Source organism: Pleurodeles waltl, chromosome 10 (assembly GCF_031143425.1).
Source record: "Pleurodeles waltl isolate 20211129_DDA chromosome 10, aPleWal1.hap1.20221129, whole genome shotgun sequence".
Lineage (NCBI taxonomy): Eukaryota > Metazoa > Chordata > Amphibia > Caudata > Salamandridae > Pleurodeles > Pleurodeles waltl.
In genome coordinates, this window is record NC_090449.1 from 132,057,782 (window position 1) to 132,085,742 (window position 27,961).

Genomic DNA, 27,961 nt, shown 5'->3' on the forward strand with positions numbered 1-27,961 from the left:
ACCTTAATGAGTAAACTTACAAGGAGACGCGAATAGGTCGATGAAACTTTGGACTCGCTTTGAGGTTTTCCCACCATATATCCTGTACATGCACTGATCAATAACCAATAACTATCAGCAACATAAATAATCAATAGGAGTCAGTAAATGTCACCCACCATGACCTTACAGTCATGAATAACCACACCTCTATGTAAAAGTTAGAATAGTTATTTCCCTATATTAACAATGCTAATGTAACGTAGCTTAATCTCAAAATCAAATGATGGACGTACAGAAACAACACTGGCTGTCCAAAGTGGGGAAAGAATCGCAATCTAATAAAGGCTTGAGCTACTACGCATTCTAAGGCTACAGTACAAATTAATAGCAAGAATAGCTGCGCAAACAATATTACATACATATAGATTCAGCAAAGAAAGACATCAACTGTTATTACACGTAACAAACTTCATCAGTGAGAATCCTACCTAAAACCAGATTAGACTAGCATGTTTGGGCTTCATGAAAAACTATTTAGTCAACAGAAATTTGGAAAAAGATCTAACTATGGCTCTTACAAATTTAGCAGTTGGTACCCAGAAACAAAAAAAATAGATATAGCAATCAATATCATTGACGGTATACCTCTCCTCAATTGGATCTGCAAGCTAAGATAGTCTTCGTCATCAGGACCTCAGTGTGGGCAGCAAGGCATCAGGATTCAGCATCAGAATTCAGAGAAAGCAAAGTCTCTTTAAGCAATAAAGTTAAGCATGTCGCTTATCAAGACGGTCAAGAAATAATGGCTTTATGGCAAGATAGAAAATGGACAAATGGGCCTGTATTCTCTTAGTGCAGTCTGGTTAGTTAAATTCCTTAAAACTACTTACCACATCCTAATTAGTCAGAGAATCACATGTTCACAGTCCAATGAAACTAAAACCTCAAATCTAAAGTTTTTCTACTACATAGTTCACATGTCAATGATAGGCTCCTTTCGTCCAACTTCGGTCATTCGGCTTGTCAGGGAACAATATTGTTGCAGCTTATACTCCAGTCAGTATGTTCATTGTCCTCTCCTGGGAAAATCAGCCTTACACACATTACATTAAACATTGTTGCACTAGCAAGTACATTATCTCCTAGCAAGCAGTTCTCATGATAAAGACTTTCAGGTGCAGGCACATGGACAGCACAGTGGAAAATCACAATTTAATTATCTAAGCATCCATTTTGTTAAACGCCTAAGGAATGCAGCTTGACACAAGGGTGTGTAACTAGGCCATGGGCTCGCTAAATTAAGGCCTACAATTAATAAAGCTAATACAAAATGCATAACCCTTAAGATGACATATTATTACAATAATCAAACATAAGCTCAACATTTCATATTAGTAAGTATAATTTGTGAACAATGGCAGCCACTCACGGCTGTGAGCATTATTTTTCTCTAAGTTCATACATTTTCTATGCAAATTTAATACACAAAATACATGAATATTCATGAATAATCTAATTCGTAATTCTGCGTTAACATTGTCTTTTTTAAGTAGGGGAAGCCGGTGATAGCAAAATTATGGAAAAACATAAGATATCTGAATTGTGGGTATTAATTTAACTTAGTGTGTTAATTCATCTCCTGAAAGAAACACAAGACGTGTTTGGTGTTAAACCATAGAGAAGTCAATACTCATTCATTGGCTGAATTACACAGTGTTTGTCTAGGAAACTTGGGTTCAAATCCAACTGTTGCACTAGACCAAACTGTGTGGTCCCCTGCAAGCACTGTACTTCACACAGAACAACAATACCAGTCATACACACAGTGCACATGACAAACTGAAATCCTTTGGTTTACTCCTGACAGTGTTGTTAGGGAATCTTTGATGCCGAAAAGATCATGTTTAAAAAGCTATTCATTTTCATAATTATGTATTCTAGATTACGATATTGAAACACATCGAAGAACTAAACTATTTGTAAGTTGAAAGAGTGTTATGCATATTTTCAGTTGACAATTTCCATCACAATTTTCACGGCCCTTTACTGGTGGCTCATTCTTTAGCTTTTAGAACCAAGTCAGACCCCCTTGGCTCAACTGGGCTCTGCTCTTCCTACAAATTTCACATACCCTCACAGGAAGGCTGGCTTGATTGGTTGCTCAATTTGCCTATTTCGGACGTTTAGCTCTAGTTTGGCTGTTTTACAGCATGGGTTTATCAGAGGAGTTTAAATGAGGTGTTGTACCGCCACTGCCTCAAAATACTGTAAACGACAGGTCAATAGAACTGATAAGATCTATTGCAAAAAAGAGAAAGGTGAAGTTAAGCTCTTGGTTATATTTCAAAATCATAGCGAATTTATATAAATAGCTGATGAATTTATATAAGTATCCGCAGCCGACACAGTGGGTTGTTTACTGGCTAAAACGAGGCAGCTTTTGAAAAGTTTATTTTGGTGAAATATTTATCGATATTTCCAGGACAAGCATTTCTCAGCCGCTGATGTAATGTCTTCTGTTCGGTTAGGAAATCCTGCATAAAAGAGATTAGCATATCAAGAGACAATCAGCGTTGCAATTTGTTCACCTGTGGACCAATCGGTGACACAGACGGACTCTACAACAACCGCTCCCAGAGCCAGTGGAAACTTTTCAAACAAACAGCTGGGAAGACAACATTCACCTTAGGCAGGTACAAGGCAGAGGGCAAAGGCAGGGCTGACTCTACCAGGCACCATGGACTATCTTCGAAATCTCTCCATAGAAACGTGGACTCTGCTCGTCGTGCTCGTGACGGTCGTTTTTCTGTAAGTACTGCACCTGCACGGTGATTCTTTACTTTAGTGTCCAACTTAAAGAAAATGCAGACTATTCTCCTAAAATTCACACGCAGCAATGTCCTTGCTTGAGGGAGTGGCAAAGGTTAGTAGGAGGAGGAGGACGGAAACTGGGCACATTTATCAATATTCAGGTATTTCTATAGCTCAGTGGGTGTAGAACCAGCTGCAGTGCCCTGTGGCCTCTGTTATGCACAGGCTACAGGTCTGATCCTGGCAGGGCTGGCTCAGCTTTTTGTCTTTCCAATGTGAACAAAAACGAGTGATGTTGTGTAGAAACATCTGCTAATAAACTCAGAGAGGCAAATTTGTTGTGTGCTATTTACATTTAATATAGTTATTATTACACACTGAATAAAATACTGGTCGTTGTGAGAAGATTGCAGCTCACCAAAGACTTTCATGATCCCAGAGAGAAACACGACTTAATATCACAGAACCCCAAGGTGACTTCTACAGTCTATTTTACAGACAACAATTGCATTTTATTCTTTATAATAAATGGCTGCAAAACCTTAACCTCCTTTCAGAGGTTGTGACTGCATTTATATCGCTTTTGTGTTACAGACTATTGAGTGCCTCTTACTGTAGTCAATACTGTGGCTGCAGAAGGGAGACATAGGTCTGTAAATCAAATGCTACTAGTGGGCATAAGTAGCCCTGTAAACATGGCTCAGACCTGCCACTGCCATGTCTGTGGGTGCAGTTTTAAACTGCCAATTAAACCTGGCAAGACTAGCCAGGCCTAAACCTTCCCTTTTTATACATGTAAGACACCCCCTAGGTAGGCCCTAGGTAGCCTCATGAGCAGGGTGCAGTGCACTGCAAAGGTAGAACAGGTAGAACATGTACTGGTGTGTTTTTACATGACCCGACAGTGAATTACTGCCAAATTCGTTTTTCACTGTTCAAAGGCCTCTCTCTTCCCTAGGTTAACATGGGTGCTGCCTTTAAATAACTTGTAAGTGCAGTTTTCCTTTGGTAGCAGATAGAGATTTGGAGTTTGGGGTCTCTGACCTCACAATTTAAAAATACATATTTTGGTAAAGCTGGTTTTTAAATTGTCAGTTTGAAAATGCCACGTTTAGGAAGTGGGCATTTTCTTGCTTAAACCATTCTGTGACTCTGTGACTTTGTGTATTCCCTATCTGGCGCAGACTGGTGTTTGGGCTGTTTTTGAATCTCCACTAGACAGTGGCACAAAGGGAACTGAGGTGTAGCCTGCATATCCTGATGGGCCATCTGGGCTCGAGTGGAGGAAGGAGTTGACACACCCGAAAGGGATGCGCCTGCCCTCACACAATGCAGTCTCCAACCCCCTGTTGGGAGTCTGGTGCCAGGCCTGGGCAAGGCAGGATAGTGTGAACAACAGAGACTTTCCTTCGAAGTTTGACAACTTCAAAGGCAGAAAGGGGTTTAAGCAGTGGACCCAAAACCACAGCTCTTTAGATTACTTCTGGACTCAAGAGTATCCCCTGCCAAGGAGAAGAACTAAAGAGCTGGAGGAGGAGTACTGCCCCTTTGCCTATGACTGTGCTTTGTTGGGTTAGACTGCAGTTGCTGCGTCTTGCCTGAAAGAGGATAAAGACTGGACTTTGTGGTATATTCCTGCTTGTGAAGTGTCTTCAAGGGCTCAGGCTGAGCTTGTCTCCTGTTTTGAAGTCTCTGGGCCTTCAAAGACTTCCTCTGCAAGCACCTAGACTCTCTGCTGAGACTCCTGCCCTGCAAAGTGTTGCCCACTCCAGTCCCTGGGCCCTTGAAAGGTGAAGCTGGTGGAACCAATGTGGAAATCCATGGGCAGGAACCATGCAGGAAAAAAATTTGACGCACCACCTGCAACGCGGCTGTAAAAACGACTCAACACTTGCATCGCGGCTGGGAAATCGACTCATCACCTGCACGCATCTGGAGAAATGATGCAACACCTGCTTGCGGCTGCTGAAGTTGGCGCAAGCCTCACGCAGCACAGTTCCTCATCACTGTGCAGCCGGATTTTGCACGCATCATCTCTTGGCGTCAAAATCGATGTGAACCTGCCCAGACCCGAGGTGACAATGCATCGCCTACCCGACCGGAGAAGAAACAATGCACAGCCTCACTTGCAAGTAAGGAATTGACGCATCAATGACTTTTCGGACGTATGCTCGCTCATGCGGCTTTATTTTTTACGCAAACCATGTACTTTGTGTAACACCAACTCATCCATCGTTATCTATGGAGTAAGACTTAAAAATTCATAAATGTACTTGTGTATGTTGGATTTTTGTCGTTTTGGTCTTGTTTGATTTATCTAAATATTGACTATTTTTCTAAACTGGTGTGGTGTCTATTTTGTAGTGTTTTCACTGTATTACTGTGTGTTTTGGTACAAATACTTTACACATTGCCTATGAGATAAGCCTGACTGCTTGTGCCAAGCTACCAAGGGGGTGAGCAGGGACCGTCTTAAGAGTGTAACTCCCTTACCCTGACTAGAGTGAGGATACCTGCTTGGACAGAGTGCAAACTGACTACCAACCAGAGTCCCCATTTCTAACAGTGGCCAAACCTGTGAAGGTTAGGTGACAGACAAAGCTCTACAACAGCTGCATTAAACCACTGAGCTATACTTTCATCTACTGGGGCGTCAAACTCACTTCTACATTTGCAGGACAGAAGCTCAGTATTTGACCAGTTGTGAATGATTGTCTCCTTTTTCTCTCCTATGTCAGTTAATACATTCTTTTTCTGTTTGGCATTGGAATGGGAGTAATGAGGTTAGCCTCTGGGCCTGGATATTGGGTCTAATGATCCAGAAAAGTATGATGGCCGCAAATGCAAACATAGGGCTATATTTAGACTTTGGTGGAGAGGGTACCTCAGTGGTGACAGCGTACCATCCCTGCCAAAACAAAGTTCCTCTCTTCTCATTTAGAGTCAAGCGGAACTTCAGCGTTTCTGCTGCCTACATACACCACAGACAGCCCTACAGAGTAAAGGCCGTCAGATGTTTGGTCATTTGTCGGCCCACCCTATTTAGAGTGGACAGGCAAATGGTAACTTTTCACAGCCTGTTATGGCCAGGTAAAACCTGGTGTTAAGGGACAGTGAAAACAGTGAAATGACCCCCACAAATGGGAAAAAACTCCTATGAGGAGGGGTATTTTTTTAAATATTTAAAATAAAATTCACATTTTTGATTTTCTTTTTTAAAAATATAAAAAAATTGAAAGATTGACGTACAGTTCTGTCATGTTAACGGACACGTTCATCAAGCTTTCAATGCATTTACAGAAACTGGCATGATGACAGTGCCTGGAAATGGAAGAGATATCAGCTGGGCTGGCGGACTTCTTTAACTTTGGCAGGAGGACTACCCTCGCCATGACAAGAGTAAAGTACTTTGCCAAGGCCACGTTACTAAATCCACCTGCCAAAGTCTAAATAAGGTCCTTAGGTCTGGGAATGCATTATGTATGTTTGTGTGCATTCCCAAACTTCAATCTACTCTGTTTCCACTGTGGAAATGGTTGCTTAAGGTGGAAGGGATCAGCACGAGATTGGCTGGGTGTGAAGGAAGAGCCTTAGAATGGAAGACTACATACAACCAAGTGAATTGAATGCTATATAGAACACTGCACTGACAGAATAGGAGCCTGTGGTAATTGTCACATAATGTTCCCATCAACACATCAGCTCCTACTGTCCAACGTACTACTCGGAATGATAGTGATTAGAAAAAAAACTATGAAACTACATCCTGATGTAGATGTAAATATCTGCCCATATTTCTAATTTATTTGTGATTTGGGTCCATTGTATTTTATTGCAAAGCCTTTCACTGTGAGAGGAAATTGCAGCATCATCTCTAAATGGGAGCCAGATGGGGCCCTTGCTGCTGCTCCATTTGCCCTGATTCCTTCTTGGGCCCCATCAATTCAAGTGTTGCATTTGCTGGGAGGCACTGCTGAAAAAAGAGACACTGCATCTTGCCACACTCAATTAGTCCAACTACCTTTCTCTGCAAAGCAGTGATACTTTCAGGCAATACATGAGTCTACATTTGCATAAAATATTTAAACCTGATTTCTGATGTATGTGTGTATTCAGCAACTGTTGGACCTGGCCCTTTTACAGGGTCATTTCCCAGACTTTTTGCCTTTTGCCTCCTTATTTTTCTGACCTTTGTTGGCTGACGTTGTGACTCTGAGCACTTTTTCACTGCTAACCAGTGCTAACGTGCATGTGCTCTCCCTTGTAAAATTGGTATGATTGGCTTATACCTAATTGGCATATTTAATTTACCTATAAGTCCCTTGTAAAGTGGTTTCCCTATACCCAGGGCCTGTAAATTAAATGCTACTAGTCGGCCTGCAGCGCTGCTAGCGCCACCGATTGAAGTAGCCTCTCAAACCTATCTCAGGCCTGCTAGCGCAGGGCCTGTGTGCACAGTTTCCTGCCACAGGGACCTGGCATCTAAATTTACTTGCCAGGCCCAGAACTCCCCTTTTACTACATGTAAGTCACCACTAAGGTACGCCCTAGCTAGCCCTATGGGCAGGGTGCCATGTATGTAGAAGGTAGGACATCTGCCAGGTTCCGTGACCTGTCCTGGTAGTGACAAACAGCCTAGCTTGGTGTCTTACTGCTGTGAGTGCTGCCTTCTCATAGGATTGCATTAGAAATGCCCTGCCTTATGTGTAAGGGGCATTGTCTGATTTATGAGGGAAAGCGTAGGCATGCTTGGTATGGTTGTAATGGTGGTAAGAAATGCTTCTTACTGGTGTAGGTGTATTTTTTATTACTATCACAGAAATGCCACTTCTAGAAAGTGAGCATTTCTCTCTGCTCATGACTCTGGTGTTTTGCAGCTTGACTCCAATCCACATCTGGGCAGACTGACAGTTGGGGCTTTGTGCATACTTTTCAGACAGCCTGTACACAGGGAGGGTGGAGGAGTCAAAGAGATGCATCTACATATTGTATAGTCTTCCTGGGCTGAGAGAAGGGAGTGTTGGGGCACACCTGCATTTGTAAAGGCTGTGCCTTGGCCTCGCACATTAGGGTCATTTACCCCCCACTGATGTTTGGAGCCTGTACTGGAGGAGAGAAGGGGCACTCCCAGAACCAGTTGTAACTGGTTGGAACCCCCTCTCCTCCTCATTGTAAGAGACACTGCAAACTGACTATAAGTACGGATGAATTTTCCCCACAATTTAGACATTCTTGGGACATTTCTGGACAAGAAACATACGTAGAACTGGATACGCTGCTGGAAGGACCTCCCAGGAACCGCCTAGGGCTGCTGCTGTTGTGCTGACCTGTGACCTGCTGGGACACCAGAAGTATTTGCCACCGACTGTATCTTCCTTGTGCTGGCCTGAGGCTGGGCCCTGCCGCCTTTGCCTCATGTATGGTCTCCAGGAGCTGGGTGCTGTGGCCCCTGTTTCTGCCATATCTCTATTTTTCCCTGCACGGGAGTAGTGCAGGAGGAGCGTTTTTGCCTAGCAGACGATGCCCTGAAAGCGCCTAGCCCCTCTCTGTATGGCCTCGTGGAGAGCGCTCTACATAGTGGCCCCCATGCGCCCTGAAAGCGCTTTTGCTCCTGTGCTTATAGCGCCGGGGGAGTGCGTTACCTTGGGACCAGAGTGAGCCTCACCGCTGTGACCCGGGCTCTCTTTCCGTCCGAAAATCCGAGCGTGTCAGAGATGCGCTTCTGAAGGCGCCCCTGGGCACGAGGGAATGAAGATAGATACTGCTGGGTTGCATCCAGTCCCCCCCGGGGTGAAGCGCGCTGAGGAAGGCGCCCCCGGGGGACAAGAAGGCACCAACTGTGGTGCTGTCTCTCGCAGCGGACCGGTGAATGGCTAATACACCGCATACATGCCTTGTCGGGCACGGCTGGGCCTCAAACAGGGCGGAAGCCTCATGGTAGGCCCCCTCCCTTCTAGCCAAGAACTGGGGTGGAACAGAAGGCCTCAACGGAGGCTCCCCGGCCCCCCTTAGTGCCACAGGAGATCACAGGCGGGTAGAAGCCTCATCGGAGGCCCCCGCACCAGCCGGTCTCTCTACTTCCCCCGTGGTGGGGTTTGCTGTTTTGCACCTCCCCTTTTTGGTTGAGGGCCCGTAGCGGCCGAGGATAATTCCAAAAGATCGTGGGTCCCAGGAGGGGCCCCAACCTACAAACATCAGAGAGGGTGCCAACCGCCCCTCTCCCTCAGGAGCTGAACGTGGCCCCCGTTTTATGCACAGGAGCACCGGGGGCCCTACCTTCCTCTTCTACGCACCAGGAGTACCTCTTTCACCACAAGCAGGTCCTCCTTTTGCAAAGTAGGTATTTGGTACATGCTCCTCTTATGGGCATTGCAGAGTACTAGTAACTTGTGTAACAGTCATGATATGCTGATATGTACGTTATGACTTGCCATATGTTCTATAATGTTCCTATTATGGATATTTATGATGTGTTTATGACAAGTACATACATTTATTTACTGTGATTCCTGATTACTGCTTATGTTCTATCTATTGCTGTAAGTCCTTGTGGTCTTGTTGAGTTTCTTTCCAATTCCAGCAGGTGGTCAGTCAGAGGTTGTATGGTGTTAATCAATCTGTATTTGTCCACCTCCTTCAACCCAGGAAGATAATTTTCCAGCCAGTTTTCCACCACCTTAGACAGATCTTAACACCCCCATAGCCACTGGGTGTGAAGTGTTGATAAGACGGACTCTGCACTGAGAAAAGCATGGAGCCTCCTTAAATGCCATACCCCTCCAGTTTTCGCCCCCCCCAGATGGAACTCCTCGCCACAGGCCAGTGGATGTGCTGGAGACGTTAGTGTCACAAATGGCATGTAGTATGTTATAATGGGCCATCGCCATGTAAGTTTCTCATCACTGCAAGTTCGAGTAGAACTGTAATAAGGAAATCATTAACAGGAGTTCATGAAGGTTATAAGTGTTAGTAAAAAATGATTACAACAATACAAATAATGGGGCTAATTTAAAATGATATTTGTGCACCTAAATTACATTTATTTAGTCAAGTGCCTTAATTTATAAGTGAAAATTCACATTTGCTATTTACAAAAGCCAAGTGTATACTATGTGTTCCCCCCACGGTGGGGATCTCCCACAAATTTTCAAGTTTGCACTGTTCACAATCCTTTGAAATGTTCACATCCAAGAGCAGGAATAAGCCTGTATTCAATGTATTATAGGGGAGCGAAAACCCTGCAGATTACTGGTGTATACTGGAAGGAATTTCTCTACAATACAAAAATATATTCCTCCAGGCATGAACACACGAAACAAGTTAGCAAGTGGAAATGCACTTGTGCGTCACATTAATGCATGCACAAATAAACACTTGTGATTTGTATGCATATATGCATGTGAAAATGCTGTCACATGGATGTAATATAGAATTCCAAAAAAATGCTGAAACACTTCGGATAAGATGCAACTGTTTAAATAATCATATAATCCTTTCTGAATTCCATGATAGCTGGACATTGATTTCAAGTGTAGAGCTGAGACTATAGGATTCAATTTTCAAGTATGTTTTGTGAATCAGGCCTAAGATTGCCAGGATGCCAGGGTGAGGCTAGACCTATGGGCTTTGGCTATGGTTTGTTCATACATGGCATATCATGAAGAAGTAAAATATGGTCCCTCACTACTAACAGCCACAGCAGCAGTGCCAAGAATTTATATAATTTCTAGGACTTGTGGTTGGCTCCAAACTGATACTGGTAACATTACTCCCTCCCTAAAAAGGAACAGAAAAATGTGTTAGAACATGCAATCAATGCATTTTATTGCCTGTAAATTCACAAAAAGACTTTCTACTGACATAATGGATTAAAAATAGAACTTACCCCATAGGTTTTTTAGCCTGGTAATCAGTGACTACTTTAACAGGTGCCTTTTTATAGCACGGGAACTATGACAAAATAGACTTCATAGTGCTTTGGGGTATGTGATGTGAAGGGCTAACAGCAATGTTCGTAAAACAGCCACAAAAAGCAGAACATTAATAAAAGTCTGATCCATATGTGAGCCTGAAGAGGAAGGTCATTGGCATTTATGGATTTGTTTAAATCAGACTCAGTGACTTGACCGAGGGTGACACCTCCACTCAGAAAATACACAATATTTCAATGTGGTGGCAATGATAGAGCAACACACTGTTTTTGTTACATTGTTGACAAATGGGGGAAAAAGTATTCTGGGACCAAATTGCTTTATTAAGAAATATGTTGCTGTAATCTTAGTCTTCCCGTAATATATCTGGGACAAAAACGTTATTAGTCATTAGTTTTGGTATACTTCCTGAAAAGTTGTCAACTTGTTTATTACCCTTTATGGTAAATCACATTCTCTCAAGCTGGGAGAATAGTGGAGTATAAAAGAAGGTCGATTTAGCAGTTGATTCTAAGTTAAGTTCAATATAAGGTTGTGTAATCATAGGTATCATTTCCATACATGATGAACCAACCTATTTTCTGCTGTTCTCAAATTATGCAAAAATTACTTTCTCTGTCTTTTTAATTGCTCTTGCTCACTTCCATTAAGCTTGAAACTGGACCTAGTGGATATTGATCAAATAATAAAATCTGCATTTTTTAAAACATTTTTCATCCCCCGGTCCTTGCACAGTTGCAATTCCTAACAGTTCTTTAGCGATCCGATTTGAAAATTAAGGCAGGTTACCCAATATAGTAATTCTGACTGGTTAGCGAAAATTAAAGGAGCCACAAAACAAGGATCTTTGATTGTGAGTTAGGAAAACGTAGGGTTAGCAATTTGTGGATATGTTGAATTTGACTGGCTCAACAGTATTCCCTAATTTACTTGGAAAATGCATATGCATAGTTTGGAATGGTTTCAATAATACGTTTAAAGAAATTAAAGACTCATTTATAGCCTTGCTCGAGATAAACAGTTACATTTTGTGATCCACTTGTCACCTTATCAGATGATGCCTTAAGTTACAAATAACTTTTGAAGGCCTTTTGGGGTACATGGTAGTAATAAAAGATTCTCAACCTATGTAAAAGTCTCAGTGAAACTCTTGTTGTTCCACTAATTGGAGTAGAGTCCAATTGTGAATTCTTCGAAAGTTCCCTATAATACGTCAGAAATGTGTGCGTTGCCTAAGACAAGAACTGCTTCCATTGCAATGCAAGAGAAGTGTAGTGGAAGTGCATTAATAGACTGCATACAAAATGTGTGTTTCACTGTCTTGCATTAGTAGCTGAACACATGACACAGGAAATGTAGCAGCTATTGCTAGTGAGGATTCTTCGATACACTCACATGGACAATCAGGTGGAGCACCAGTGACGTTATGCAGAACCGCGAGCTGGGTCAAAGTCATGTAGGGCAGTCTCTCGAGGAGTTTTGAAGTATTGTAGGGCAGTATCCTGAGGAGGGCCAGAGTTATTTAGGGCAGCATCATGAGGAAGACCAGAGTCATATAGGGCAGTCTCTTGTGGAGTACTATAGTACTGTACGGGGGTATCTTGAGGAGGGCCAGAGTGAAGTAGGACGGTATCATGAGGAAGTCCAGTGTTATGTAGGGTGTTATCTTGAGACGGACCATAGTCATGTAGGGCAGTATCATGAGGAGGGCCCGAGTCACGTAGGGCAGTTTGATGTGGAGAACAGAAGTCATGTAGGGATGGAGCTTGAGGATTACCAGAGTCATTTGGGGTGGTATCTTGAGGAGTACAGGAGTCATGTAGGGCAGTATCTTGAGGAGGACCAGAGTCATGTAGGGCGGTATCTTGAGGAGGGCCAGAGTCAAGTAGGGCGGTATCATGAGGAAGACCAGCGTTATGTAGGGTGTTATCTTGAGAAGGACCAGAGTCATGTAGGGCAGTATTATGAGGAGGGCCAGAGTCACGTAGCGCAGTTTCATGTGGAGAACAAGAGTTCATGTAGGGATGGATCTTGAGGATTACCAGAGTCATTTAGGGCAGTATCATGAGGAGTACAGGAGTCATGTAGGGCGGTATCTTGAGGAGGCCCAGAGTCATGTAGGGTGGTACCTTGAGAAGGTACGGAGTCATGCTTGGAGGTAGCTTGAGGAGGACCAGAGTCAAGAAGGGGGTTATCTTGAGGGGCACTGGAGTATGGTAGGGCAGTATCTTGAGGAGGACCAGAGTCATGTAGGGCAGTATCATGAGGAGTAGCAGAGTCATGTAGGGATACATCTTGAGGATTACCAGGGTCATGTATGATGGTATCCTGAGGTCTCACATATGCAATATCTATTGGTGTTATCAATGTTTTTTAGCCATGTTGTATAGCAGCGTAGCTCTGCAGCATGGCTGAAAGTGTGGGGAAAAAAAGTGCTATGACGCATTGAACCCAGGCCGCGTCATACCTCTTTTTTTGTTTTACTTTCATCCATGCTGCACATCAGTCATGCAGCTATTAACATGGCTTAAAAAAAACTTTAAAAGGCCAAATAATATAACTATTTCGATTTTCAAATGTTTCCTTTGCCATGGTGTACAGCTGTGGGTCTGCTCTGCAGCATGGTTAAAAGTAAAAAAAAACAACAACAAAAACACTATAGAGCGGCCAGCATTGACCGTGTCAGAGCACTTTCATTTTCTTTTAGCCATGCCAAACAGCATCTGCACTGCTATGCAACATGACTAAAACATTGGCAAAGCCATTAGACCTCACATAGGTGAGACCTATTGAGACCTTTCCCAGTGCTTGTATTGCCAAGGGAACATGAGCTTCAGCATTGGATACAAGGTATTATTACATACGTGACGTTCGGGACCGGACACAATCTCCACTGTGAGGCTCGCAGACACTGTCAATATTGTACCCACCAGTAAAAAACACATGTTTCTTTTTGGCTTTTTGGCTTGACACCCCGCCCTTCTTGTTGTCCAGACTGTGCCAAGGAGGGCCGGATCCTTGCTACTGTTTCTGCATAATCACTAGCTCTGTAAATAAGTTCTATTTAGCGTAACTGATTGTGAAATATTCTGTAGATTCCTGAAAATCTGGCATGGACGCAGCTCCCTCTGGTGGATCTGTGCTGGACACACCTGTAGAGAGTGCGGTAATATGTGTACATCACCTGACCATGTAACAATACACGGTGCAGACATTCTACAAATGGAGTCAAACTCCCCCCCACAATCAGTGTCCGTCAATGACAGGACAACACACAGATTATGTTACCATCTCTGGCACTTTTTCCTTATCTGGCATTTGCCAAAACATTGCATGTTAAATATTTCCTAATAGGATGCGATAATAGAAGGACAATGCACAGACACACATTCTATGTGATCCACGTCCATCCTAGTACAACAGTGTGCAGTAGTAAGTTTTACGCACATCGACTTCTATTGATTATTCTTTAAAAAACTGTGCAAACCAGTTGCGGCTCGCTGCACGGTGAAGGGGCGGTTCGGCACGCAGCGGGGGGGCAAAATAAACAAAAATAAAATAAAAACATGACTGCCTCGCCATGGCACTGCACCACTCCTCTTTCCTGGTCACTGGAGGCACAAGCTTCCTGCCTGCCCTGTGGCCAATCTTAACGCTGCATGAAAGTAGCATTAGGATTGGCTGGAGCGCCCTGGGTGGGTGCTCCTAGGCAAACTGGTAGCCTGTGCCTGCTCTCTTCAACCCGGCAACACAGTGCTGGATTGGAGACAGTACAGTGCGCATGTGTGTTTGGCCAGCCAAACATATCTGCACACTGAGGGGAAGTGCAAGTGCACTCCCCTTTGTCCCTGTCATCCCATAGGGCCCTGCCCCTTCAACAATAAAACAATAATAAATACAGTTTATTATCATTTCATTGTTAAAGGTTTGCAGTGGCTGCTGCTGGCGGGGTGGTGGGGTGACGCTCCTACGCCATAGTGGAGGAGGCGCTGCTGGTGCAAACACCAGCCTAATGTAGGGGACCGCACATGTTTCACTGGTTTATTTTGAATCAAAGTGTTGTTATAACAACACACTACATGCTATGGGTGCATTATGCACGTTTCTCAATTGTGTGCTTATACCGGTGCAATGCACAGTAGTGACTCTACACAGAGGCTGGGTGGGACAATACAGCAACTGACTAGGGCAACTCTGACCTTCTGCCCACCTTTTCCGGACTACATCAATCAGACCAAGAAGTGGCAGGGAAACGGATGAAAAATCTAGACTACATATCTGATTTGGCGTCCTGCCTTACCTAGTTGCTACTGGCCCCAGGTATCTACATACGATGAGCTCACTCCTGCCGTAGCTTGAAACAGCTTGATATTTGTGTCACTGTATATCCCAGAATGCACTGTGTTTCACACAGTAAAGTCAATCTACATAATACGGTGTCCTAGCACCTGCAGTGGCCAGCAAGTCGACGAACAGCAAAATGGGACAAGCAAGGGCGATATATCTGTTAGATTTTTTTACATGATGTATATGTGTCTGTCTAGCTTTCTTTCTGTGTCCACATGTGTCTGTGTGCCCTTTAATCTGTCTGGGTGTGTTTATGGGTTTTACTGGGGTTTGTGTCCATAAGTGTCCACATGCATCCACATGTATGCCCATTTCCTTGTGCCTGTATGTATTTATGTGTCTGAGTGTATGGGTCTTTGTTTGGATATGTTTTTGCCTGGGTCTGTACGTGTGAGTCTGCGTAGTTATCCCTAAGAATATTGGTGTGCTTATTATTATTGTAGCATGTGCATAGAGGTTTTTGGCTTTGCGATCCTGAATGTGACAGTATGTGTAAGGGATGTTATATGCTGGTGAGTTTATGCATCTTTATGTCTTTATGAATATAGGTGTGAGTCTCATAGGTGTTTATCTATTTGTGTTACATGCCTGAGAGACAAGAAATAGCTGATAGTTTCTGGAAATAAATGATGGTTAGCCTGTCAGACTGTAGAAGAAGGTAACTGTGATATGTATATATTGAACTGGGCAGTAAGATCAGGCTTTCCTTATCCTTTGATGCATGCACGTTCATTGCCCTACTACCATTATGCAGTGATTAGGCCTTGTACATAAGGCTATGATAGCTCTGCACTTATAGGCACACAGAAGTAATAAAGAAAAGAATAGTGTGGAGTGAAAAGGGAGCAGAACTTTATTAAGGTGCTGCTTGACTCTCTCTGCCTTTTCTTCTGCGCCCGCAACTTTATGCAGCTGTAACGCCATCAAGGCCCATCGACAATAATGTGTGATGACTCCAGGTATATGCTCATAGGCCCTGTATTCATGACTGTGTAGAAAATGTTAATTCATCTTGCTAACGTCTACCTTTCTTCCAGATTTTGTTCCTAAGAGAATGGTAGTTTGGTAATAGAGATCTATTGTCAGACACATTGATAGTTTGTAAATTCACCCTTGAATAGGGAACATTTAGCACTGTGTCCTGACATATACAATTGTTGCAATCCCGCATGGAAGTGTACAGATGGACAACATTCTCCGTAGAAACCTGGGAAACTGTGCTGATGTTTCAAGATGGAGTTGCATGATCGATTTATATTGGATGTTACCCCTTCATTGTCAATGTGGAGTGATGAGCTGATAAATCATCTTGACATATGAACTTTAATATATTGTCCCCCGGATGGATTAAGAATAGATTATTTTTGCCTACCTTCAGCTGCTGAACCTCCTGGACTCTCTCTACCCTTGCCCTCCTGTAATGCCTTGCTGAGACCTAGAAATGTTTCCCCTGACTCCAAGAAAAAGACTCTTGACCAGGCTTCTAAATGCCTTCCATTTTAGGAGTTGAGTGCATGCAAGCGCTCTGGACCATTTTGTAATCTCTGTGTGGGCTTCTAACCATGCCCAAGTCATGCCCATCACTTTCGTTAGTTCGTGGGCTTACCATTTAAAAGTCGATTGATTCCATTTGTGAAAGGCATGTATACGTCATGGCTTTTCCGGTGTTTAGCCGTCCTTGAGCGCACCGGTAAACTACTAAAAACATACAAGGCTTCGTGTTTTCAGCTGGTTTCTGGACTACTTTATCTTTTCATTTCCTGTGCAGCCCAATCTTGCTGGGCAGAAGTCGAGCGCTTTGCATGACATCTACGCTGTTACATGGATAGTTGCACTTTTTCCAGTAACATCGAAAATATTGCATTTTGCCGATAAGTTTCACTGCGATCGAACTTCTGTTTCCTTTTCTGTGTCTCCTTCACGCTCCTATCGACCATGGGCTCGCATATGTGAAACTGTTTTACTTTTCATTATTAGTTTATGTGGCAAGAAAAGTCCGGTTAGGAGTTCACAACGCTAACAGCTCTAACGCGAGCAAACACAAGACCCTTTGCATTGCAAATGCTTGTTACTTACCTGTTGCCTGCTCTAGTTAGAGACTTGTTGCCCAAGATTTAACTTTTTCAAAATTGTTTGTCCCGTTCTGTCTGCATGCGTTCTGCCCAGCACAGGTTAATCCCTGATTGGCTAATTTGTAGGGCATGACCAATGATATGTACTCAGATGATTTTAATTGCCTTTTGCTTATAAGAACAGAGCAGCACTTGTTTTCTGTACATTAAGTATCTTTACTGATGTTTTGTATGATATTAGTTGACTGTCTAGTTCTCTTAATGTTAGTTCACCTGAACCTGTTTCGTCACCTTGGTCAACCCTTGGTGATTCTGTATCTTTATATCTTTGTTTTGAGAATTTTCTATATGAATTTGAGCTTAAGTTTGTACTAAAACCACTTAACTGTATTCCTGACTGGAGTTTCCTTGCATGGTCACATGGGCCATACTGAGTAAATAAATTGGTTTGTATTGAAACTTGTTGTCTGGTTTTCCACACCCTTATGCTGGGTCCATAGATCTGTTGACCTTGTCGGACATTGATTCCTGCAAATGAAGAAAATGCTCCAGCACCACTAAGACTGTTACAAAGCTGATCCTTTCTTCATCCAATGTTGGTTGTTCTCCTATATTCCTTTCAGAACCCTCTCTCCCTCTATGCACATATACCATAAAGTGAGCACTGCAAATGCTAATCTAAGACAGGTCTCACGGTTTTGGGCTGACTGGTGTCTTAAATAGTTGCATAGCAACTGCCGTGGTATTTGACCACCTTAGGAAGTGGTAAATTATTGATGCTACAGGAACTTTAAAGGCATATGATGCTTGCAGCTAAAAATGTTGCAGCATTTGTTGACATCTGAGTATGCAAAAGAACATACCACAATAACATACACAACATGACAACAAAATGGAAACATAACAGGGCATAAGACAACAAACCAGTCCAAACGGAAAACACAACTAATACTACAGTATAACTCAGCTGCTACCTAGTGCAATAACACAGAACAAAAACACAGCCGCATAACAAAAAACAAGAGAACACAGCACCACCAGAAAAATGCCACACAAGAAATATGCACAAACATTCTTGCCACACGTTACAACATCAGGCCCGGTTTCAGGATTTGGGATCTGGGAGGGCCATGAAGAAGCACGGGTGGGCCATAAAGATGAACAGGGTGTCCAGAAGCTCCCAGGTGTCTGTCAGATGGGTCTGGGTATGCTGGATGGTCTTGAACGGGTATGAGCTGCATTCCCTACCTACTGCCAGGTTCTATTAGTTTAAACTGTGTATTACTATAGGTTTAAACCTTTGGGTTTGATCTTTTCTGCTCTCTCCATATCAACCTCCTTTCTTTCTGTCTCACCTTCCTCTCTCCTGACTTTGTCTTCCTTCATCTCCACTACACCTGGCTGTCCTGCTCACCTCTCCATCTGCTTCCTTCCACTTCACTCTCGTCACATTACCCTACTCTCTCTCTCCTTTATCCACCTGTTCCCGCGCTGTGCCCTTATCTTTCTCAACTTTTTTCTCTCACCTTACCCTCCTCCCTTCCACGTTTCCTACTTTCTCACTTCTCACCTTGCCATCCCCTCACTGTATCAACTTACTGTTGCTGCACTTCACCCTTCTATTTCCACAGAAACGTTCTCTCTCCACCTCACTCTTCTCTGTCTTCTTTCCCCTCTTCTCTGTCCCTCACATTCCTCTAACCCTTACTCACTCCCCTCTGTCTCTTTGACTCACCGACCGTCTCTCCATCTCGACTTGCTTCTTTTTTGCTCACCATCCTTCCTTCTGCCTCAGCCTCCTCCCTATTACCCTTCCATCCCTCTTCTTCACCTTCCTCTCTCTATTCAGTTTAGGACTGAAGGGATAATAATAGAACTATGATGAGGGCCATTGTAATTATGCAACACAGAAGTACCAAATTTTGTAGCGTAATGCGAGGTATTATTACTTTATTAATTTGTCATTTTTCACACATTAAAATTGTCTGGAAAAATGTTTTACTTCATTAGTACTTGTTTAAAATGCAAGTACAGCAATAAGCAGCTGAAAGGTGATGGGTAAACCTTTGCGGAGGGCCTTCCACTGTGCAACAACATGTGACCACATTTTTAGTGACTTTCCATCTGTTTAAGATGGCTTTTTGTTAAAGTAATGTGTTAGAAATGGGGTCTCTAGTTGACAGTCCGTTTGCACTCTGTCCAAGCAGGGACCCTCACTCTAGTCAGGGCAATGGAAATACACACTTAGATAACCCCTGCTCACCCCCTTGGTAGCTTGGCACAAGCAGTCAGGCTTATCTCAAAGGCAATGTGTAAAGTATTTGTACCAACACACACAGTAATGCAGTGAAGACACTACAAAATGGACACCACACCAGTTTAGGAAAATAGGCAATATTTATCTAAATCAAACAAGACCAAAACGACAAAAATCCAACATACACAAATCAAGATATGAATTTTCAAAAGAATAAGAGTCTTACTCCATAGGAAATTATGAAACGTTGATTTTAAACAAAGTACCTGGTTTGCATCAAAAATAAAGCCACACTGGCGAGCATGCGTTGGAAAGGTCAGCGATGTGTTGATTCCTTACTCGCACATGAGGCCATGCGTTGTTTCTTCTTCGGTCAGGTTGGCTATGTGTAATTTTCTCTCCTGCAAGAGAGTGATGCATCAATTTCCGGACAGGCACCTCAGATCCGCCAGGTTTGTGTTGATTTTTGATGCCCAGCGATGATGCATGAGAAATCCAGCCGCACTGTGTTGGAAAATCACACTGCGTGGGGTTTGTGTCATTTTCAGCAGCCGCAAGCGGATGTTGCATTGTTTCTCCAGCCATGATGCGTCAATCTCCCAGCCACGATGCAGGTAGAGCGTCGATTTTACCCCCGAAGTGGGTGGCGAGTAGTGTTTCAACCGCGTTGCTGGTGGTGCGTTTAAATTTTCCCTTCAGGGTGTTCTTTGTGTGGATTTCAGTCCTTGTTCTGCCAACTTCACCTCTCAAGGGCCCAGGGACTGTATAGGACACCACTTGTCTGAGCAAGAGTCTTGGCAGAGAGTCCAGGTGCTGGCAGAGGAAGTCTTTGATGGCCCTGATACTTCAAAACAGGAGACAAGCTCAGTTCAAGCCCTTGGAGACTCTTCACAAGCAGGAATATACCACAAAGTCCAGTCTTTGTCCTCTTTAAGGCAGAAGCAGCAACTGCAGGCCAATCCAGCAAAGCACAGTCACAGGCAAAGGGGCAATATTCCTCCTCCACCAGCTCTTCAGCTCTTCTCCTTGGCAGAGGTTCCTCTTGGTTCCAGATGTAATCTGAAAATCTGGGGGTTTGGGTCCACTACTTATACCCCTTTCTGCCTTTGAAGTAGGAAAACTTTAAAGGAAAGTATCTGTTGTTCACAAGATCCTGCCTTTCCCAGGTCTGGACCCAGACACCCACCAGGGGGTTGGAGACTGCATTGTGTGAGGGCAGGCACAGCCCATTCAGGTGTAAGTGACCACTCCTCCCACCACTCTAGCTCAGATAGCTCATCAGGATATGCAGGCTACACCCCGGCTCCCTTTGTGTCACTGTCTGGGGGGGATTCACAAACAGCCCAACTGTCAGTCTGACCCAGACTGGTAAAGTACAAGCAGGCAGAGTCACAGAATGGTTTAAGCAAGAAAAGATGTCCACTTTCTTAAAGTAGCATTTTCAAACAGACAATTAAAAAACATCACCAAAAGATGTATTTTTAAATTGTGAGTGCAAAGACCCCAAACTTCATATCTACATCTGCTCTCAAAGGGAAACTACACTTTAAGGATATTTAAAGGCAGCCCCCCCAGATTAACCAACAAGAGAGACAGGCGTTGCAACTGTGAAAAACGAATTTGGCAGTAGCTCACTGTCAGGACATATAAAACACATCAGTACATGTCCAAACTTTAACATACACTGCACACTGCCCATATGGATACCTAGGATCTACCTTAGGGGTGCCTTACATGTATGAAAAGGGAAAGTTTGGGCCTTGCAAGTGGGTACACTTGCCAGGTCAAATTGACAGGTTAAACTGCACACACAGACACTGCAATGGCAGGACTGAGCAATGTTTACAGGGCTACCAATGTTGGTGGCACAACCAGTGCTGCAGGCACACTAGTAGAATTTGATTTACAGGCCCTGGGCACCTCTAGTGCACTCTACTAGGGGCTTACTAGTAAATCAGATATTCTAATCATGGAAAAGCCAATTACACATACAATTTACACAGGAGCACTGCACGTGCACTTTAGCACTGGTCAGGAGTGGTAAAGTGCCCAGAGTATCAAAAAGAGCAAAAACAGAGTCCAGCACACAGTCAAAACAGGGGAATCAGAGGCAAAAAAGACAAGAGGGACCACGCCAAGGATGCCAGGCCTAACAGTCTGTAAGTTATGCAGCAGATGATGGATTATGTGGCAAATGTGACTGCAGCTGCACAATCATCTAATTCCAGTTGCCCTCACTACAATCCATTTCTGTCTCTGCATGTGACAAAATTAGAGAACTTGTTGGGAGAGAATAAATGCACAGTCACTGGTGCCTCAAAGTGGGGTGTATCTTATGCAAGTTATTTCCATTTAAATTAGCAGGCACTGCCTTCTGCGAGCACCTCAGGAGATTGAGAGTAGGCAGGACAGCGGCAGAACATGTTGTCAGTGCTACCATGAAATTGTTGCCAGTGCTTTACTTTGTATAAAAGGCACTTGTATTGCTTCTTCACATTCTCTACCTGTACTGCATTAGTGAAACTTGACAAGTCTTTTTACTTATGAAGAGTGAAAACGTTGCTCTTGTCAGTGTTTTTCCCTTAATATAGTGCCTTAAGGAGGGCCACTGCAATTATACACTTCTGCAGTATTCTGCATAATTATGAATTTGTCACATTTTTCACATAAACCACCATCTTATGCTACATAATTTGCAAATGTTATCAAAAAATTGTTTGTAGCTCGAACGGTACACAAGTTCCTAAAACTGCAGTGACAGCATAGTGGAAGGCTCTTCGCAAAGGGTAACTGATCACCTTTTAGTTTCCTATTTCTGCATTTTTTGGTAAACTGGTACTAACAGGTGTAACCTTTGCCATGACAGTGTTAAAGTATAACAATGTGAAAATAAAGAAGTGATATTATTACAAAATGTGCCCATTACGCAGAGTAATTTCCCTTTAATTGCCATATAATTCAGTCAATCCTGCAGCAGAATAAAAAAAATTCTAGCTATCGCGTCAAGAATTTTCAATTCTATTAAGAACACGGAGGCGAGGATTATGCTTTCTCTCTCTTTACTGCAAAAACTCAGCAGCCAATCAAATTGAAACAAAACAATAAACTACATTTCCCATGAAACCCAGTAGTCTGAGTTCACCAATCATAGTATCTCCAAGTGTATATCAGTCTCTAACTCCATAGTCCTTCCTCTTTCTTTGCGATAAAAGTACTTAACACCAACAGGAACTCTGAACCTTCTTTCCACGGACAGCGAACAAAAAAGAGCTGCATCCGAACGGTCGCCGAAGGCAAACAGGACTGGAAATGTCCTAACTGGATTGGAACTGCCAACTTCAAGAGTGATCACACTCCCTTGTTCTCAGTACCTAGAAATAAAATAAATCATTATAATAACCTCAGAACTTACTAGCTCTAATCTTACAAGGGGGGGAGAAAGCAGACTGTAATAATCATGTTTAACATACTTTGCATCATTGAATGAACATATATTACAGACTCTCTAAAGGGAGGGATAATCCTTGCCTCCGTGTCCTTAATAGAATTGAAAATTCTTGATGCGATAGCTAGAAAAACATTTATTCTATGTCAGGACCGGAGGCTTCGGATTATGCTAGTTCAAAGCATCAACAACATTTGACACCACATCAACAATTGGTTTATGATAAAAGACTTTAAATGTAGAGTCCGAAGACCAATCAGCCGCTCTCATAATATCCTCTAAATGAGAACCAAACGAGAATGACTTAGAGGCCATCGCTCCTCGAACCGAATGTGCTCCAAATCTAGAAATATCTATGCCTACTTCTTGAAGAATCCAACGAACCCAACGAGCTAGAGTTGCTGTTGACACAGGACTAACGTTTTTTGTAAGGAAATCAACAATTGTCCTAGATTATCTCTGCGTAACTCTCTAGTACATTCCTCATATGTCTTTAAACATTTGACAATACATAGCTTTTGATGATGAGGAAAAGCTGGATATGAAACACTTCTGGAAGATGTCTTAGTACGGTTAGAGATAGAAAAAGAAACCCATCGGCTTCCCTTCTAAATGGGGATGGCCTGCTGAAATTGCTGATCTAAAATTATTGATAGTTCTATAGGCTAAGCCTTGAGAAGCTAAATCCGAAAGGAAATTGACAATCATCACAATGGAGGACCCCACGGGATCAATACCTCGTTCATTGCACCAACACACCCACCTTTTCCAGGCGGATTGATATCATTTGTGAGTGGAAGGAGCCCATGATTGGGACAAGAAAAACATTGCGTTGTCCGAAACTCCAGGCACCTGCCAACGTCTCCTGAAATTCTCCATGCCATGAGAGGCAATTGTCCCCTCCAAGTCAGAGGGTGACGGGATCTAACAACAGAAGAGGGTCCTGTGGAATTGCCACAGACGGGGCGTATGACAGTTACATCGCTACTGGGAACCAGGGTTGCGCTTTCCAAATGGGTGTCACTAAAACTAATTCCGCTTTCTGTCTCCTCACCTGAGAGAGTACTCTCTGAATCATGATGAAGGGGGGGAATGCATAAAGCGTTCCCGATTCCCAAGTCTGGAGAAATGCATCGGTCCCGGCCGCCAAGGGGTCCGGTCTCCAGCTGAAAAAGCGGGCCAGTTGCTTGTTAAGCCTCGAGGCAAAAAGGTCTATCGTGCAGGGACCCCCATCGCACATTCAACTTGTTGAATATCAAAGGGTTCAGCTTCCAGTCGCTGCCGTCCCTCAGGAAACGCGAGTTCCAGTCTGCAATCAGATTGGATCGGCCTGGAATGTATTCCGCTGTCACTGATATGTGATGGATGAGACAGAACTGCCAAAACTCCTTGGAATCTCCGCTAAAACATGGGACCTAGTCCCCCCCAGACAGTTGATGTACTAGACTGCTGAAATGTTGTCCATCCGGAGAAGAATACAACATTTCGCTCGTTGCGGAGAAAGGGAGCGAATAGCAAAAGCTCCTGCTAATAGCTCTAGGCAGTTGATGTGTAGAGTCAGTTCCTCCTGGGACCAGCGGCCCCCTATCTGAACTGGACCACAGCGAGCCCCCCACCCCCAACGGCTGGCATCCGATTCTATAATTATTTCCGGACTCGACGAAAAAATGGCTCTGCCGTTCCAGGCATCCATGTGGGCTAATCACCAATTGATCTCTGACATGGCCTCGTCCGATAGAACAATCTGTTCCGCGTACGACAACCCCTTGCGAAGATGTAGAATCTTCAAACGTTGTAAGGCTCGATAATGAAGAGGTCCTGGAAAGATTGCCTGAATTGAAGATGCTAACAGGCCTACCAGACGGGCCAGGGTCTTCAATGATATAGTCTGAGAGGCAAGGGCTCTCCTCAACTCCTTCTTGATAGATTTCCTCTTTGTAAGAGGTAGTAATAATTGCGCTTTGACAGAGTCTATCTGGAAACCTAAAAATTCTAAAACCTTGGTTGGAGATGTCACTGACTTGTCTGGGTTGATCAGAAAACCTAGGTCCTGCAGAATTTGGATCGCCCAAGACAGATGAAGGAGGGCTAACTCCTCTGACTCAGCCATAATGAGGATGTCGTCTAAATAAATAATAAGACAAACTCCTCTCTCTCTTAGAAGTTGAACCACTGGTCTTAAAAGTTTGGTAAAACACCAAGGAGCGGATGACAGACCGAAAGGAAGGACGGAGAATTCGTACCAATTCTCCCGCCAACGGAATTGGAGGAACCGGCGATGCGGCTCGAAGATGGGTACCGTAAAATAAGCATCTTTTAGGTCTAGCCGCACTAAAAAATCTCCTTCTAACAGGAGGTCCCTTAGTAGGTGGATGCCTTCCATCTTGAAATGACGGTAAATCACCCAAGAGTTGAAATCCTTCAGGTTGAGGACTAACCGATACCCGCCTCCTTTTTTCTGAACCAGAAAAATGGAGCTTACGAAACCCTTCGGGTGTGGTTCATAATGGCAAATGGCATGCTTCTGAAGCAAACAAGATATTTCGCCGTCTATGAAAGACCCTTCTGTCTGGGAAAAACTGAGAGGACGAGGAAAGTTTGTCTGACAAGGGGGGGCGTACAATTCTATCCTGTACCCCCGAACTGTCTGAAGGATCCACGATCCACGGGTCTTGAGACACCTGCTCCCAGGCTATCACATGATCTTTCAATCTCCCTCCTAGAAAAACCTCTGAAAACTGAAGTAATTCTCACCTGCGGAGGGCCTTTCGGCGGGGTTGGAGCCACCTATGTTGCGGTATCCACGGCCTCTGCCTCTGCGGGATCGGGAGGGATAGAATCCAGATCTGGAGTAATACCCTTGTCCTTGTTGGTAGTAACTACCAGAGGCCTGATTGAAACCACGGCCCGGCGCTCGGCCTCTAAAGCGTCCGGCCCTGGCAAAAAGGCCTCTATTAAACATCTTCCTCATAGAGGACTGAGTCTTATCCAAGGCAGAAAAGGTGGCCACATACTTTCCCAGATCCTTAACAAATTTGTCACCAAATAGTCATTAGGAGCGAGTTCCGCTAACTTGGGGTCAATTCTCATGAGGAATGAATGTCTACGTTCAGTAGACATGGCACAGTTCGCATTGCCCAGAAGACGTATTGCTCGTTGAGCCCATTCTAAAATTGTCTGCGGATCTAAAGAAGACTCTGATTCCTTCGCTTGGACGGCTAAATCCAGGATTTTTGTGATAGGGCCAGAAATATCAAGCAGTCTGTCTTGACAGCTTTTGCAAGCACGATCCAGACCTTTTTTAGGGTCTTTGGAAAATTTTCTCATGAAAGTAGCCATATTCGGGTCTGAGTCTGGAGTATCAGCTACCTTCCCCACCAGGGAGGGACGAGGGCATTCTGAGCGAAGGGTGTTCCGAACCTCGCGGTCAAACCCTTTGCGAATACGATCTTGAACATACTGGGCAACCTCCTCACAAGGGAGCCATTCTGAAGACCTGGGGTGGATTATACTTTCAGGGTCAAAGGACAGGTTGCGAAAGGAAGAGCTACGTTCCTGAGTATTATGGGATTTGCGTTTACGTTTTCCCACTGGTTTGGGGATATCCTGGTCTTGGTCTGATTCGGAAGAATGAGAGGAAGGAGACGAAAGACCCCCGGGTCTGGAAGAGGTTGCTCTGCTTACGTCAGAAATGTCCACCGTTGAGTAAACATCATAGCCATGATCCTGCATCACCGATGCGGCCATATTCGCTAGAACATCAGCAGAGGACAAGGGTCTTTTCAAGGCTCTCTGGGATATACCCAGGTCAGGTAGCTGGTCGGGTTGTGAACCAGCATCAAGGGAGGGGCGATCCCTCAATTCACGCTGCCCAAAACGCCTTAAAGGCTGAGCTAATGGTTTTAATGCATTAATAAGAGCCTGATTCACAGAATCCTGGACATGGTAGCCCAGAGCCTCCAATAGTCTTTCCTCCATATGGTCATTTATATTCTCAGGGTGTTCCTGATAAAATTCATCCTCTTCAGCGTAGTACGCCATGATGACAGAGGATTTATGGAGAAGATCACGGGGAGTATTATTTCCCGGCAAGAAATCACAAAATAGGCAAATATCTATAATACTGACACAGCTCTTAGAGTTCAAATGTGGAGGGAGATCTTGCAGAACCCCCTCGGCAAGGCCTTGTACGTGGGAATCGCCCCGTCGGGAGTTCTAAGGGCTCAATTCAAATCGGAGCCGAGAAGAGCTAAAATAGTCTCTTCTCAAAGCTCCATCGCGCTGCGAACACTCCGTTCCCTCGATTAGAGGAGAAACGAGATGAGCGCATGCGCGTGGTTAAAATAGAAAGAGGACACGTCCTCTTTTCACACAACGCGGTCTAGGAGTCGGAGGACTCCCCAGCTGGAACGCAGTCACACCCACCGTCCGAAGGCCGGGCCCCTTCGGAGTAGACCAAACGGGGCAATAAAAAGGTTTTTAAGCGAGGGCGCGCCGTGTCAAAATTGCACCGCGAAGCGTGCCGAGCCCGCTCCTGCTCCATGCTGTGTACATTTAAGTAAATAGAACAATTAAGTCATAAAGCGATTCAAGAAAAAACAATGGACTTATCTATGGCTGCAGCAGCAAAGAAAGAGGAAGGACTATGGAGTTAGAGACTGATATACACTTGGAGATACTATGATTGGTGGACTCAGACTACTGGGTTTCATGGGAAATTTAGTTTTTTGTTTTGTTTCAATTTGATTGGCTGATGAGTTTTTGCAGTAAAGAGAGAGAAAGCATAATTGGAAGCCTCCGGTCCTGACATAGAATCTGATTTTCCCCAGCCACATAATTCCAGAGGCCCAGCGATAAATTGGAAGTAGCAGAAAGAAAATAAAACCAAGCACTACTAAGATGTATATCCTGCTTATACATTTTCATTTATTTTTCTTGAACTGCAAAGTCTTTCACACTGGTTTTATCTTTTAATTACTGTGTCACGGGAGCTTGTGACATTTTACATGAAAGCTGCATATTTAGGCTATGAAAGTGAGGCCGTTGTCCCGTGTTATTTTGTATTTAGTAAAAGAAGAAATTATTATTTTCAACTTATAAATGGGCCGTGCGGGGG

The 27,961-nt window shown here is 43.8% G+C and overlaps 1 protein-coding gene across 1 annotated transcript in view; it reads left to right on the forward strand.

Annotated features, from left to right (window-relative positions):
• The first annotated feature begins 2,622 nt into the window (after positions 1–2,622).
• LOC138261214 (cytochrome P450 3A21-like) overlaps positions 2,623–27,961 on the forward strand; it is a 184,051-nt gene continuing 158,712 nt past the window's right edge. The window contains exon 1 of the mRNA XM_069209967.1: positions 2,623–2,790. Coding sequence (XP_069066068.1) covers positions 2,720–2,790 — 71 coding nt within the window. The 5' untranslated portion in view covers positions 2,623–2,719. The remainder of the gene's footprint in view (positions 2,791–27,961) is intronic.